The 17,275-nt window shown below is 41.3% G+C and overlaps 1 protein-coding gene across 1 annotated transcript in view; it reads right to left on the reverse strand.

The window, feature by feature from the left end:
* neurl1aa (neuralized E3 ubiquitin protein ligase 1Aa) overlaps nt 1-984 on the reverse strand; it is a 41,709-nt gene extending 40,725 nt beyond the window's left edge. The window contains exon 1 of the mRNA XM_031867097.1: nt 754-984. Within this exon, the coding sequence (XP_031722957.1) occupies nt 754-787 (34 nt within the window). The 5' untranslated portion in view covers nt 788-984. The remainder of the gene's footprint in view (nt 1-753) is intronic.
* Nucleotides 985-17,275: the final 16,291 nt, after the last annotated feature.

Genomic DNA, 17,275 nt, shown 5'->3' on the forward strand with positions numbered 1-17,275 from the left:
AACCAACACAGCAGCTTCACTGATGACATCCACTGTTTATTGACAGTAAATCCACAAAGTCCCTGGAGGCTCTTAAATACACCTGGAAACCTAAAGACGGTCGTTTCCACACATAGAACCACGAGGTCCATATGTCACTATATATAAACAGCACCCGACAAAATACCAAACAGGTTACTTTTTATTTTTTTTAATACAGTTAGCAGTTTTGCTCATAGCCATAACTGATCACACTGCTTCGACCTGTTCCTGTTACAGGATCAAGCAATAGGAAATCAATGTATCGATTTCCTGAAGCGCAGCTGCACACTGAGTCTCTTTATGAACGAGGGGAAACCACACCACAGCACCGAGCAGAGGGAAACCCCGCAACTTTCCGACTGACATGTTGGCGCTCCTGAGCCCTCGCCATCTGAACACTTCACAGCAGTTTTCAATGGGAGATGGGTCTTCTTCATAGGAGCGCGAGGAGGAGGAGGAGGGGGCGTTAATCAAAAGTGAACACAGCTGCGCGTGTCGATTCTTCATTCTAATTACCGGAGTGAGTGACGTAATTGGGACCAACGAATAGGCTGTAGTGGCAATATGGTACCCGATGGTGATAACACAGCCAGTGCTGTGAGCATAAAGCTAATACTACACTCTATCAATTAAACACAGGAGAACCACATGACCACAGCTGGGCCGACACAAATGCCGTTTTAATACAACGTTTATTCCCCAAACATGCAGCCACACATACGGGTTTCTTACCGTAAAAGGCATTTCGCGTTATCTGGCCACCCATTGCTTTATTCCCGTAGAGTCCGCCTATCGCCTGTATGGATTATTCAGATACTCGCGTTTGCACAGTCCGGCGCTCGTGACATGATTGCACGTTCGCGTCCGAAGGCAGCCTATCGCTTCTATCCCTTCCGAATAGATGCAAACGCGGACCCACTCCCTCTTTTTTGTGAGCGCAGGGACAACATCCGTGAAGGCAACTCCCCCCCCCCCATTCACTGAGCGCTCTCTCCGCCTCCGGTCCCACTCACGCTCTCTCTGCGATTTACATAAAAGGTGGAGACTGGCTGAGCGCTTTTAACGCTGTCGCTGCCGCACTGAGCGGACACTAGAGGGGTCTCTGTGGAGCGCGAGGTGGGCGTAGCGACCAGTCCCAACAAACAAAGTATTGGGCTGTGTAAATATATATTGACCTGTGTTATATGTTTTATATTAATTCAGTCATGAAGAAAAACGAGACAGTGTACATATCCATGTAAGACTTTGTTGTTTAAAAAATAGTATAGGCTAAGTATGGATCCAGAACCTCAGTGGTCACATTCTTTGCTCTCAGCACTCTCTCTTTCACCTTCCATACTTCCTTATGTGCCTCAGGCCCCTGGCAGACAGAGCGGGTGACCCCTCAGGAGTCAGGCCTCTGACTTGAGCTGTCATCGCGTATCCGTGGTGACCTCACGGCCCTCAATCTCAGACACCTCTGTGTTTACTTTGGGCACACTGGCACTTTGAAGGACAGGCCGAGTGAGATAAATTACATCTATGAATTAATGACCAAAAGAATACTGGCTGAAAGTAATTATGATATATTTTTCCACTCATCCATGTTTGGTGCTATTGTTATTCACCTGATGTAAAAGGCCTGTGCTAAGAGGAGAGTTCAACATAGCCTGGGTCTCTTTTCTTATCTGGCTTAACTAACCCTAACAACAACAATCACACTCGTCAAGTACATCAACCCGGGGTTTCTCAATCTGGCTGTGAGTGCGTTCACATAAAAGGGGCGGTGTTTGCAGCATGTGACCAATCACAAAAATTGACAATTCTACTCAGCAAACTGTATTATTGGTCAAAGTCAAAGAAGTTAAACACATAATCCAGGATAAAAGTAACACAGCTGCAGTCGCCAAATGCAGGAAGGACAGCTGGCAAGAAATCACCGACTGTAAATGAAATAAATGAATAGGAAATCAACAGACTGATAATATCACTGCCCCATCCAAAGCATGGGTGGATCTGACTTCAATTACATTTGTGTATTTCACTCAATTCATTTCTTGCCTAGATATATTCTCATAGAATGTAATAGGCTAGAATAAAAGGTACTCTATTCATCCCCTTGGGTAAATTTTGGCTTGTTTGATTATTTTAGCTTCATTCTTTCAGCTGCAACCCCAGCGGTGTGAAAAGGACTTGGGAGCAAATAAAAAATAGCATAAATATAAAAATATCAAGCAAAGCTTTAGGAAGGCTTAGTTTTATTTCTTAATCACCGACAGCATACATAAAAGTACAGGTAGCACATGACTCTGACGTGTCACACTGCAACATACTACTTAAGATGCTATTTCAGATGAGTGAATGATATGATGAATATAATGGTTTTGTGTTTTTATTGCCATATTTACGTGAATGGTACACAATTGTACACGATTTCAGTCACATTTTGGATCATGTTCAAATACTTGAAATTATTAGTAATTTTTGCATCATTCATGTTCTGGAAATTAAAAATGAAAAAAACATCTATTGGGAAAAGGAGAATATTCTAATTGTTCATCAGGACTCATTTAGGGAAATGATGAAATTACTTGAATTTCAAAAGATAATGAGTAAAAAAAACAACTGGCTGCATTTTGCTGTACATTCTCTGTTTAAAGCATTACCTGGTAAATCATGCAGGTAATAATATTTATTTTCCCGTCACTTTTAATAATTATGACCATATAACCATAATAAATACACTAGCCTTGCCTGGGATGTTGATCAAAATGAAATCAGGACCACAACCACAAGGTTCGGTTTGCTAAATGAGACACTTTAGACACACACATGGCGCGCACATTTGAGGTGAAGACAGTTGATGGGAAGTGCTTCTGGCAAAATGAGGGGCTAACCACATTTGGTTTCATGCAGCACCTCTGCTGACAATTGTAAAAATCTGGATACAAGAAGCCTAGCTGATTTAAAGGAGCAGTATTTAATATTCTGAACATAGACACTATGAATATAGTGTATATGTAAAGATATAGAGGAGTAATGTCTACCAGAGCAGTGAATGAAATCTCTCTCTCTGTGTGTGTTGCTATCACAGCTTCTCCTCTCTTTGTTCACATAGCTAGCCGGCCGCCCGTGTGCCTTTTAGTGCATCTTAGTGCATGTGAGCGTGCCTCACTGGTTAGCTCACGGCCGCCGCTCTGCTCTGCTCTCATACAGCGGTTACAGCTGATAATGCCGTCCAGACAGACAGCGTAAACACTGCTGTCAGCACTCGTATACACTCGTTAGCACTGTTAGCACTGTTAGCTTCCTTGCACCTTAAAGCCAATGCAAGATTACTTTCAAGACATGACAAACAACTTGAAATTAGCTTCCTGATTGCGTTCATCAATATTTATAAGTTAGATAAAAATCCTTCCTTTTCATTTTGATAAAATGGAATAATTAGTTAATAGCATAGAATGATTTAAAGTCTAGAGATAATATCTTGGTCTGGACTGACTCTTATTCTGACAAAAAAGCTGTGATAAAAGTAACACCAACAAGTCAGTTGAGTCTTCAAGGTCTCCCCAGGGATGACATCATTTCACCAAGGTATAACAGCTCTTTGTCACGCAAGGGATGCGGCTGTAAGAAGAGCAGCGACTGGACGCCAGACACGTTTCAGGAAGAAACATCAGACCGGGTTTTTTAATGTAGCCATGTCTTGTAACCTTGCTGATACACAGTAGAGGAAAGGCCTGAAGTGAAGTGCACTTCCTTGCCTGGTTTGACGTTGGTGCTGTACATGATTGCATTGCTAGAACATCCTTCCTTTGTACAGAGCCTTTTACTTCCTGTTTTAATAATGCAGCCACCACTCTGTCGACCTTAACCTTTATGCATCCAAGCCTCCTTTGGCCCGCAGTCCTCTCTGCAACATGCTTGAAGTGCATGTCTGAGACTCTCACCATAAAATGACACTACATAACTTACTCAGATAATGAGTTTTAAAGATAAAAGTTGCAGAAATTTGGTGGAATACAGTATAAATGACAGCACATATGTTTTTATTACATGAACAGTTTTCCTAAGAAGTCTTTGAACTGTGATGATTGGAAATACTGTCACATTCTTGTAGTCCTGCAAACCTAGAGAGTTCAGGGTGAATGGAAGCCAACATGGACCCTTACCCTAAACCTCTTTAAACCATCACCAACATCATCTTTCCCCAATTGTTAAATTTAGTCTTAGTCTTGTTTCAAATGTGCTTGTAAGCTTTTATCAGGTGGTTAATGGTTCATGTCTAACCTCAACCATTAGAGGTTAATGTCTAGCCTCAACCATTAGAGGTTAATGTCTAGCCTCAACCATTAGAGGTTAATGTCTTACCTCAACCATTAGAGGTTAATGTCTAGCCTCAACCATTAGAGGTTAATGTCTTACCTCAACCATTAGAGGTTAATGTCTAGCATTAACCATTAGAGGTTAATGTCTAGCCTCAACCATTAGAGGTTAATGTCTAGCCTCAACCATTAGAGGTTAATGTCTAGCCTCAACCATTAGAGGTTCACGTCACGTGAATGGTAATCCATCCCTGGTACACAGGAAACATTTCAGAAGCTTAGGCGTCTTGTTTTTTACATTTCTGTTATAGTTTGAGTTGTTTGCAGCTCATTAAATATAGTTACAGATACTTTGTGGCTGTACTTAAATAGGGTTAAGGTCAGGGTTAATCCTAATCCAAACAGCTGATGGAACGTTGCGTTTACTCAGTTCTACTCGTTGACTTGAATTGGTAAATCTTTGAATAATGCAAATCACCATCTATGTGAATAGTTACTGGCATGTGACGTCCTCACACCCACAGTTGATACACAGTAAAAATGGGGCAGGAGATGAGTTTGTCACCATTTTAGCTGTGACATCTGACATGTTTTCTGTCTCTGCATACAAATTAAACTGTTTCAGGTTTAGAAACTGAGTGCCGTCATTACGTCAGTGTTTGACAGCAGCTGCAGACCAGACCTGACCAAGGTTTCCACGACAACCAGTTTGAGAGGATATTAAGTACGGCTAACAGGGAAGCATATGTAAGCACACACAAACACACACAGAGTCCATTAGTCCAATGAAACATGATATCCATGAAGTAACCATACAATGAATAAAAAAGGACAGTGTGAGCTAGGCCTATACCCATCCACAGGAGCGACATAACATCCTGCCAGCAGAATGGGGCCTGTCCCCTTTTTCTAAGTGATTTGTATGGAAGTGAAAGGGAATCTGGCAGCAGATGCCGAGTGGTGAGGAGGTCAGCAGAGAAGGTCTTCTGCATTTGGTATTGTCTGAGAGTGCTACTTAGCGCGTGTATGCAAACGAACCATCCCGTCCAGCATAGCCTCTCTCCCATCACAAGGCCATTTGCAATATATGAGTAACAGTATATGAGAACTTCAAACTATCCAGAAACAGAACAAATGGGAGGAGAGGAAGAGAAAATGCAGGGAACTGAAACTCTTTACGTTTTTACAAAAGTGAGTTTGGATCATTGTCCAAAGAAGAGAAAATGAGAAACATGGAAAAAGAGAGGGGGGCAAGGTAAGGGATACTGCTGCAAGCATTGGAATAATGATGGTCTCCTCCTTTCATGAATCCAGCCTTATTGCAAATCCCTTTCTGTCTATTCTGAGGCATGCCCTCAGCAGGTATTCCAAATAACTACACTCTTAGTTATTAGCAAAGGTGAAAGTTAGTTTGAGGGCAGAGGATGTCTGATGCAATGTAGTACTTTTCATCAGAGTTGGAGCAGACAAAGTGGGGAGGTGATAATTAGATCTGTCACTCTGCTTTAATATCTGAGACCAGCTCGGCCCAGGGCTGGATTGTTGCAAAGAAATACCTCATTGTCTCTGCTGCTCAGGAACTGAAAATACAGTTTCCATGCCTGATACGCTCCCGCAAAATGTGCTGGTGAGGAGTGATGGGCTTCAGTGGGGTAACACTGTGGATATGGAAGGATTTTAATGATCAATGTGATATGCTCTATGTGTTGCCTGCTGTATAAACAATACTATATTATTCATATTATCAGTTAAACAAGAACAGTGGCGGGCCGTGTATTTTATACCTGGGCCTTCAGTGCTGTCCTACTACAGTTGAACCACCTCCTAATAACCTCATTATGACGCCAGCATAATGGGATGCTTCGTCATTAACGGACAATGCATATAGTCAAAATCAATGTAATAACACAATGAGAAGAAGAAACTCACAACAACCAGTCACATTTATTTATATGACAACAAAGCAGGTAGAATAACATAAAACCCAAATAAGACGATTCAACAGGCCTCTGCACATTCAAGCAAAACTGCGATGCTAAAACACGCATTCTGCCACCCACTCAAGAGCACCATTCAAATATTATTCACATCAAAGGGAACAATATTAACCACATCATAAAAACGACACTATTTTCTTCAAACCGGTAAGAGTAAACTATAGATTTTGAAGCTAGCCTACCCCAGCTTTAAAGTAAAAGGAATAAAACACACTTTTCACTCTCTTGCTGAGAGTAAGATTAGAAGCATGTCATTACTCTCATGTCTGTGCAGTAAATGTGAAGCTGTGGTGCTAGGGATCAGTTAGTTTAGCTTAGCATAAAGCTGTAATGAGGAAGGAAACGCTAGCCTGGCTCCGTCCAAAATCCTCCTGTTAGTACCTCTACAGCACACTGATCAACGTGTCTCGTTTCTTTAATGTGTACTAAAACCAACATGTAAAAGTCTCAGCTGGTTGCCTCCGACGAAATGTGTTAATTTGTGAGTTATAGGGGGACATTTGCCATCTATCGAGGCGCACCGGGGCTAAAAGCAAATGAGTCCAAAAACAAAAGAAAGTGTTTCCTGCTCTCTCTCTCTCTCTCTGATGGGGCAGGAGTACATCTGGTTGTAACTCCTCTCAGAACAGATCACTGAGACTTTTAAATCGCAATTCCGATCATGATGGGGTGTTTATTGCTCATTACATTAGATTAATATTGGACAGCTGCTGCTAGCGGAAACATATGAATGCGTTTGCATGGATTTTTGGCGCCATCAATCAGTGGCCCTGCTGCTTTAATGGTTTCCAAACCGTGCCCTCTGTGAATCAGCGCTCTGTATCCTTCATGACACCCACCGGCTCATGTCACGTTTGGCAAAAAAAAGATACTTCCAAAGGCTGAGACAGATTACCAGGGCTTTCTTTTATCCATTTATGTGGCCCTCACTTTATCTTTCCTCTGATTTATTTACAACCTGTTTCGTTGTCTCTCTAGGTTCTTAGACTGCATTTAGATCCTTAAGGAGCTGCTGAGCTGAGCAAGATCAGAAGAAAGGAAACTGTTGTGATTGTCCCATAGAGCTGGCACACCTCAGAATGAAAATCACCTCAAACACTGCTTCATATATACTCACTAAAACAATGGCCTTTTTAATTATACACTGGAGAGGCCACTAAAGATATTACTGTGGGCTAATCTGTTGCTCGTCTCATTCGGGACCATTACAGAGATAAAGCAGATTGTTTTAAGGGCATCTTTTCCTCTTGTTCCCATATCTCCGATCTGAGAATTAGTTTCTCTTCCAGCATGAAAAACACATGAAGATGTCTCATGCTTTGCTCTGAGCCTGAGAGATAATGGAAGACGCGGAAGTCACAGGATTCAGCTGAGATCTGGTAGCTTCAGGGTGCAAGAGCCAGGAAGTCATGAGGAGCAACGTTACACATTGTGCTACAGTATTCTCGACGAAAACACACGTTTTCTAGGAACTCTCCATGGAAAGGGACTATAGTTACCTGTTTCCAAAACTTTTTTACAATTGGTACACCTGTTCATCACTTATAATGCAATACATAATATGAAGAGTAATTGCTTTTGAATCACAGATAGACATTTCAAAAGGACACACATCAACTCGTATTAAATACAGAGGGGCGAATTCACAGGCATTAGGTCAGAAGAGATCTAAATGGTGCCCACCCATGTCAAGTTAAAGAACAATTATAACACCTTAAAATCAACTTCAGGTGAGTCAAGGACCGGTGAACAACCCTGTACAAAGTGGAGGGTGGACTTGAAAAATGACACTATCATTTTTGGCGTTCACTTTTAAGATTGCAATTTGAGGCTTCTGTCTTCGAAAGTCGAACGAACCTTTTTCATCTTAAAAATGTACAACCATGTAGTATCATTTTGGCTTCAGGGAAATAATGTCATTGTGTTAAACCATTATCAGTGTAGCAATGAAAGGAGACATTGTGTTTCTGAACGATACATCCTGAGGGATCACATGTAATAAACAGGATGACAGCCTCTTTATCTGAGTGGCCTGATTAACAGAATCAACAACACAACATATTGAATTCAATCAAAGAATGACACATGAAGCCATCCACTCAGACTAATTGATCACACATACTGTTCTGATCCAGAAAAGATCAGTAGTTGAGGCAAGGGACACTCTTTCAAGGATGGGAAGAGCAGTGTGCCAGACAATCAGGAGGAGGATTGGACATTTACATTCGTATTTCATTAAGTTATTTCAACATAATGCAAATATATACAGACAACAATAACAGGTGCTGTTTGTGCTGTTCTAGCAGCCTCGTGGTATTTCATCAGACTGTTTTTGAGGACAGTCATGAGACACATGAAATGATCTTCTTTCTATTTTCCTACTGTTTTCCTGCAGCTTTATCCAAAACAAACCAAAGTTGCATCTTTGAGCAATGGATGAGCTTTGGGCCAAGACTTTTAGTCAGAGTGGATATCCGTGGCCCCAATGTGAAACACATTCTAATTTGGTGTCTGGAATCAAACTGACCTCTCCTGTGCTGTTAGTATCAGTGTTTGGTTTAAGTTTGTTACGTGTGCCTACAGACTCCTGTCTGCTGAAATTTACGTTCCGATACAACCAAACTGCGTTGTGAATTATGTTTCAAGGGAAACGTATTTTGTCGTGTGTTGAGTATCACAAGTGCATTTCCAAGTCTGTGGATGTCCACATATGTCGAAGTTTGGAGGGTGGATGGGTCAAAAACACAGGACTTCCACCCATGACACTGCTGTCCATGTCCCATATAAACCAAGTACTTCTGTTGACCTAAATGTACCTTGGTTGCATTTTTGTTTTGAATCAATTTCAAAGTCATTGAAGGCCAAACTATGATTTTTTTCCCACCAAACCAAGTACATTTGTTGCCTAAACATAATTAAGTAGTTTGAAATGTTTTGTTTTGTTTTAATTTACAACATTAACCACAAGATTAGAAATGTTTTAAACTGTGACTGTAATCTGGGAGCAATTCCTTAATATAATAAAACATAATTGCGAGTGCAAGTTAGTTAAATAGGAACCTAATTATGTAGCAGACAGGATTGGTGCCTGGACTTATTTATTAACAAAAACGAAATCATCATAGACAGAAGCTAATATTTAGCTGATACACATTTAATTTCAGCATTAATCCAGCTGAGGACCAACAACGTTTTTTTTCAATGCTTCTATTGATTCCTTAGGGATGATACAGCACAGGGATATTGTTCAGACATTCTATAGAATCCTCTCGTCTGTGTCCCTTTTCCGTGTGAGATCGTACGTGACTCACACATCCAACTGGGAGGCAGAGAATGAGAGCGTCTCTGCCTCTCATCCTTAGTGATTGGTGGATTTGTGTCAGTTCAGTTTGCAACGCAAACAGTTCTACAAAAAATATATTGACGTCCCCGGTGTGTGAACATGATAACATGATATGTGCACCACCATTGTTACGTTAAGAGGTCGTGGTCAATTCACTTATTTCTGTGGGATCAGGTCACAACCATCTGACTCGCACCCCAGTCCCTCTCATCCTACCACTTCACCATAATACTCCCATAATACATAAATGTCCCATGACCACTCGTCATGACGTGATGGCAGATGGTGAAGGCGGGTTGAAAACTCCCCAAATAAATATGTAATCCCTTCCTCACATGGGCCGTAGGACAACGCAGAGATTATCCCATCAGAAACGCTACAGAGCTCTGCAGAGCAGCGGGCCGGAGGGGAGATCCCTCTTTCAGTGTCTGTATGAAATGATTTGAAAGCAGTGCCTGTGTCACTTTCACTGGATGCCTGTGCTTTTTGAGTGACAGAGGTGATGAGAGGAAAATCATTTGCAAATCATATACCTATCTATTATGTAGTCAACAGTGGAATAAAGAGCTCCTCTCTGTCTGCATGAAGGACAGATTTACACACCAACAACACTACAAATTGTATTCCTTCAAATGATTTATAGTTGCTATAGTTTCTTGGTTTAGGTGTCTATTTGGTATTTTCCCATCTGTATGGCGACCCGGACACAATTATGGCTCTTTTTTATGATCATAAGCCTTGTAACTGTTGTCCAAGCACAAACATGCTGACTTCCCCTATAAAGATAGGAACATTACCTGCTTTCCTGCACAGTGACAGATGTGTTTTACTGGAACCATTTTGTGATATGAGCAGTGTGTCCTCAGCCGCTCCACAGGGTTTACAAGGGGAGATGGAAGTGGAGTAACAGTCGCCTCACCCACACAAGTATGTTGTAATCATTAGCTGAGTGCAGTTTCCAGTTTATTACAACTTGAGTTTTGTATTCATGCTTTTGGCCGTCATCCCCAATATGATGACATTGTATTGTTTTTGGGCAGAGATTTTGAATATAAGAAACACTTTCATACTAGTTTTGTTGCCACGATTTTCCCTTGAAAAAGACCCTTGAGGCTTTGCTCGGAATACATTTCCTCTGTGGCAGCAAAGCACGGAACATGGGCTTTCGAAAAATCCAATAGGTTAAACTGAGCTAACTAAACACATTTGGAACATACTAACTGGAAGACACACTATAAGCACTTTTGAAGAAACTTGCTATCCTGGCAACATGAAGAGATGTGAGCGTACCCCACTGGTTAGCTCACGGCCGCCGCTCTGCTCTCATACGGTGGTTAAGCTGATACCTGTGGTTGTGAAAGCGAAGCACCCACCCTCCGCTTCCCCCTCAGGTAAACAGGGTTAGCTCTGTCAGCACTTTCGCCATAGTTTGAACTGGTAGCATCATTAGCTGCTGCCTGCCGGCCCAGCCGTAAGTGCCTTTAAAGCTACAGTAGCCTATCCAGCCAAACCCATGACGGAACACTACTTTTGTTGTGAACACATAACTATATACTTAATTTCAGGACAAAATGTTTTCTTACATTTGTATCAATCCAGTAATTGCTGGGATCTTGGAACACAGCAATATGGTCACATCAACAACAACAACAACTTGATTTCAGAAAACAGACATTATGATGTCCGGACCTTTCTTGTGAGGACATTTTAATAACAGGACCTCTGTGAATTAAATTGAGTAGTCGTGCTGTGGAGATGTGGAAGTATTTTCCTTTTCAAAATGATCACACTATAGTAACATTAACAGTTCATTTAAAATTAATTTTGAATCTAAAAATAATGACCTTGCCTTCACAATGTTCTCAATGCTAGCATGTAACAAAACGCAGAGCAGCACTTCACATCCTGACTGACTCGTCATTTTGCCAACATTTACTTCCAGTCCAACGTCTAGCGTCTTTTTTTAACTGTGCAATCAAAACGGTTTGTGTGGTTGATGTGCTTCTTTTGATCTGGTTCCATATAGAAAAGCTATTTGTCTGGTGGTCTGGTCGGAAAAAGAGAAGCAACACTTTTGACATTTTAAGCATTAGGTCACATTAGGACAAGGTACTGCAGGCCGTTAAAGTCAGTTCATTGTCTGACCATAATGGCTCCACTCTGCAGAGCCGCTCACCGCAAGAAGCCTTATGTTCTATTCATTTCATCCAAGATGAGTAACACAGTTTGATTTGAACCAAGCTTTTATCAGAGACACACTCTGTTGAAAACAAAAACATGTGTCAAATATTTCTATAACACAAATCATTAAAGTCGTTTGCGCAACAAACGGAATATTTAGTTTATGAAGATTATCTTTTTGGTCCATCCATACATCCATACATACATAAATACACGCACATATACACACAACATTACCATTGTACCTGAAGCCCAGTATTCTAAAAATATGTCCCTGGAAAACCATGGCACTATAGAACCATCTGCATCTATAACACGACCCCTGTGACTATGCAATTCACCTTCATTGTGTTATTTTAAAAACATTCATGGAACCTGACCTGAATTTAACATCCTGCATCTGACGGTTCCATGATTCACCCAGTTTTTACAGGACTCACTGTGCGTATTCAAAGCACATGATCATGATTCAAGCCGAGGTGAAATTGTTCCTCATCTTCCCTCATAAAGTCTGTGGAGCGACTGAGTACACAAGCTAAGCAAAGTACCACATCTGTCGCTGTGCATACAAGAAGGCAATATTCCCATCTTTATAGGGGGGAAGTCGATAGAATTGTACTCTTGGATAACAGTTACAAGGCTTGTGATTGACCAAGTGTCATAATTCTGTCCTGGTTACCATAGCGTGAGAGAGCAGGAAGACAACTCTTGTCATCAGAGCATGAAACTAAAGCGACTATAAAGACATGAATACATTTGCCACAGTTTCACACTCCTAGAATACAAATGCTCAATTTGATCAATTTGATGAAATATCAGACAATACATAACTAGGATATACCAGGTTGTTGCATTTGTCAAGAGCAAAACAATACATCGTCACCAAAGCACTCTTAGGCAATCTCAAAATGCATTAACAACAATCTTGTGTTATCTCCTTGCCTTTGCATTGTGTTATATAAGTGTGTCTAACCTGATGAGCTCATCCAGCACAGGCAACTGTCTGGGTTGGAAAATGTTTATAAAGTGTAAACGCTGCATTACAGTGCCTGAGGAGCTTGAATCCTCCTAGGATTGACAATGTGTCAGTATTTGTGTTTCTTATTTAGACAGGTGTTAAGAATGTTCGAGAAAACCCCGGGCAGGCAGCTGTACTGCATAAGCAGGTCAAGCAGTGAAGAAAATGGTTGAAATGTTTTCTGAATATTTCCTGGGGCATCTTGCTAGTCTCTGGTGTACAGTGCTTGAAATATGGTCTATGGTTCTCCAACAACACAGATACAGTGTTATTTAATTTAATGACCACTAAGATTACAGTTAGTCATATGAATTTCGTACAAATTGTGGGTTTGTCTAAAAACACCAGATTTTCATGCAAGAGGCAGCTGTTTGTGTCCCGAGTCAAACCCAGAAGTCAACGTTGACTTATTTTGCAAGTAACTTCTGTACTCCACGATCTTCTCCTAAACCTAACCAGGTTGATTTTGTTGCCTAAGGCAGTGATTTTCAACAGCTGTGCCGTGGCACACCAGTGAGATCGTCAGGTGTGCCGTGAGAAAATGTCCAATTTCACTTATTAATCTCTCCAAAAAAATATAATTTAGTTGCTGCAAATAATTTGCTATTGTTGAGCGTCTGAGCCTGCAATATAGTGGCTGGCTAAGTAATAAATACTCTTCCATGCCAGTGGGTGGCAGTAGGTAGCGCATTAATGACCTTGTTAATTTAAATCAATAGAATTAAATGATGCGGGTTGCGGACGAACAGCGATGGAGAAATATTTGAAAACGAAAAATGCAGACTCTGAACTTGGCACTGGACAAAATAACCCAGATGAAAAGCCTCGTAAGGATCAACAAATTGAGAGACTTGTCATTAAATTGTCAGCATATATGCTGTATTATGTTAAAATGTGTCATTTTGTAACTTTTTTGGTTGTTGGTGTGCCGCTGGATCTTTTTATTGTAAAAAATGTGCTGCGGCTCAGAATAGGTTGAAAAACACTGGCCTAAGAACTGCAGACGCACTGATCACTCGTGTTACTCGACCAGGTGGGAACTTCTGCTTCTGAAAAGTGAAGACAATGCAGAAGTGCCTTGAATCTGAATTCTTTCCAATGGCCATCAGGGAGCGAGGGATGTAGAGAAGTCTATTGCCCAATCCCAGTGTCCCCCCCTCTTAAGCCCTAGCCCTATTTTTAGGCCTCTGCTCAAAAATTGCATACCCATACTCAAGAGAGTCCAGAACTCTAACTACAAGGTCTATTTTAATAATTTTGATTGTTTAATACAGGTAACACTTGTGAGATGTGTTGAATTGTGTAAATATTGTGTATATGTTACTGTTTAATAACAGATACACTTATGGCACAGCTCAAATTAAAAAGTTTCAGGTTCACCTGAAAAAAAGCACTTGTATTGAACATTTTCTTTTTAAATAATGCCGATCTTGGCCTAAAATTATGCCACAGACATAGCACAACACGTTTTACATGTCCCCACAACATATTTTACTTCGATTGAGTGAAGCAGGCCAGCATAAATGGTCTGAGTCAAGCAAAATTCTGATTTTCGGAACCAGCAGTTACATTGCTGTATTCTAATTGTATATGCTATATAACTAAATATTAACTATATATTCACTTGTCTTATCACTAAGAGTGTTCAATAATCCTAATAAAGCAGTTTGACGTAATTTGGATTCATTTTGAGCAGTTTTGAGGTGTCATATCTGTCAATCATAAAAATAAATGCCTGCCTATGTGTGTGTATGTGAGCCTGGTAAGGCCTGTGATTGGCCGATTTATTCATGTGACACCTTTGTGGATGCGGGATAGACCAACGGGAGCCATGCGAGGGTGTTTGAGGATATGCGGCTCTGTTTACCCACTGAAAATCGAGATATGCTGGCCGAACCCCCCTGTCTACATTCATTGGTCCAGGTGGAATGAATCCCTGCCATTTTCTCATTCATTTGTCAGAGGCGCCATTTTACTCACACACAGAGGACAAGACCTACTGCAAAGTTGCTGCAGAACTGAACGGATTAGCAGCATTTCTTGTCACGAAAATCGACAAAAGGTACGTGCCAGTTCAATTTTTTTTCTGCTAAGCTGTGGATTGATGGTTGGCGAAACTTATACAACTTTTGAACGGTTCGAAAGAGAATAATTCGGACACGGCCAGTCGACGCTGGGTCGAATCACGCATCTACTGCATGTAACAATCCGCCATGATCGGTCCGCACTTTCTCATGAGAGACAAAATCAAAGCGCATAGTACGCAGTTTTTTGCCCAAAAAAACGTGGTATTGTGCTAAAACTTATAGATATCTTCTAGATATAATCTTAGTTCACGTATAATTGTGTTTTGCAGTGTGTAAAATGGCTCCCATGGTTGTTTCGCCCAGAATCTCTTTGTTACACAGGTATTCTTTTTTTATTTTTTTTTATTTTTTATTCAAAAGTGAATTGTACACAGAGTACACATGTGTATTGTATACAATATTGGACGCCGGCGTCCTCGCGGGGTGGAGGAGGTTGGACCCTGAACCCTGAACCCTCAAGGACTTACTGACGTCACCTGGTAAATGCTTTAGTGTGAGAGACTGTAAGGGCTTGAAATGATGTAAATAGGAATGGGACAGCACTTTGCTGCATCATATCACTTTACCATGACAACATGATGTATAATTGTAGGTATTTATTCATTGTAATACTTTTTACTTCCTGATTTGAACTTCTTCCAGACTCTTTACTCACAAGATAAGAGGTAATTTTAAATTCATCGGCCCTAACTTATCGGCCCTAACTCGCTCAGCCCAGCCCTTCTCTCTCAACATTGATGGCTCCATCGTCACCCCCTCCACCCAGGTCCGCAACCTCGGTATCATCCTCGACCCCACCCTCTCTTTCCTACCCCACACCAACCACATCACCAAGACTGCCTTCTTTCACCTGAGGAACATTGCACGCCTCTGACCCCTCCCTGTCCTCTGCCACCACCGAAATTCTCATCCATGCCCTCATAACCTCCAGACTTGATTACTGCAACAGCATCCTCTATGGTTCTCCCAAAAAAATCCTCAATAAACTCCAATATGTTCAGAACTCTGCCGCTCGACTGCTCACTTCCACCCGCCGCTATGAACACATCACCCCGGTCCTTCGCAACCTCCACTGGCTCCCGGTCAAATACAGAATAGACTTTAAAATATTACTCACCACCTACAAAGCCCTAAACAACCTGGCCCCTCCCTACCTTTCAGACCTCCTCCCCCTCCACGCCCCAACCCGTTGCCTCAGGTCCGCCGGTGCAAACACTCTGAAGACCATCAGGACCAAGCGCCGGACCTGGGGTGACAGGGCCTTCTCAGCTGCTGCACCTCCCCTCTGGAACGCCCCCCCCATCCACATCCGTGAGGCTCCCTCCCTATCAACATTCAAACAAGCGCTCAAAACCCACCTCTTCAAACTCGCCTTTACCTGCTAACCCCTGCGCCCTACCCTTCACTACATGACCCATTCCGCACAGCTTCTGCAGTTTTCTTTTTTTACCAAAATGTTCTGTTTGTTTGTTTTGTTTGCTCCTCTGTCTTTCTTTTTTTTCTTTTTTGTTTGTTCTGTTTGTCTCTGCCCTGTGTAAAGCGTCTTTGGGTATTTAGAAAAGTACTAAAAATTAAAGTATTATTATTATTATAAATAATTTATTTACTTGTTTTTGTCAAAACAGCTTCAATGACAAAAGGAAATGTTTGATGAATAAATCTGTGTAATATAATCTCTGTGTTTTAATGTTCCAACTTTAACCCTTAATGTTTGTGTGTAAATGTAATATTCCAGGCTGAACACACATGTGTCGTCGTCTTTCTTTACCTTTTTTTACTTCTCCATGCTTCCACTTGTAACCCATGTTTAATGTCACGATGCTATGAATTGTGGGTAATTCCCTTGGGCAAAGTCTGCATCTAATGCTGACTTACATTCATAAAGGGCTCAAAATATCTGCCAGAGAGCCCTCACACACTCGATGGTTTAGGACAGCCCTAAACCCTCTCGGATGTCAAAGTCCGTGAGTCCATGAGTGTGGAGATTGGGATTGGGCCGATGAGAAAAAGACCCTACTTCTGTTTGTTCTCTTTGCAAATAAACAAGATGGAGATGACCAAATTGCTGAACTTGAGATTTCAAAACAGTGGTCCACAATCCAATGGATGATGTCACGGTGACTGCATCTACTTCCTATATACAGTCTGTGCTGGACATTCACAAAACACAAAAGAAAATAACAAAATAATAGATATCATACGAACCGTTGTATGAAGATGCGCTGAAATAAGTATTGCAGACCAGAGTTCAGCAAATTAGCATACAATATTATACACTGTGTGTGTGTGTGTGTGTGTGTGTGTGTGTGTGTGTGTGTGTGTGT

Source organism: Anarrhichthys ocellatus, unplaced genomic scaffold (genome assembly GCF_004355925.1).
Source record: "Anarrhichthys ocellatus isolate YVR2014 unplaced genomic scaffold, GSC_Weel_1.0 scaffold38, whole genome shotgun sequence".
NCBI lineage: Eukaryota > Metazoa > Chordata > Actinopteri > Perciformes > Anarhichadidae > Anarrhichthys > Anarrhichthys ocellatus.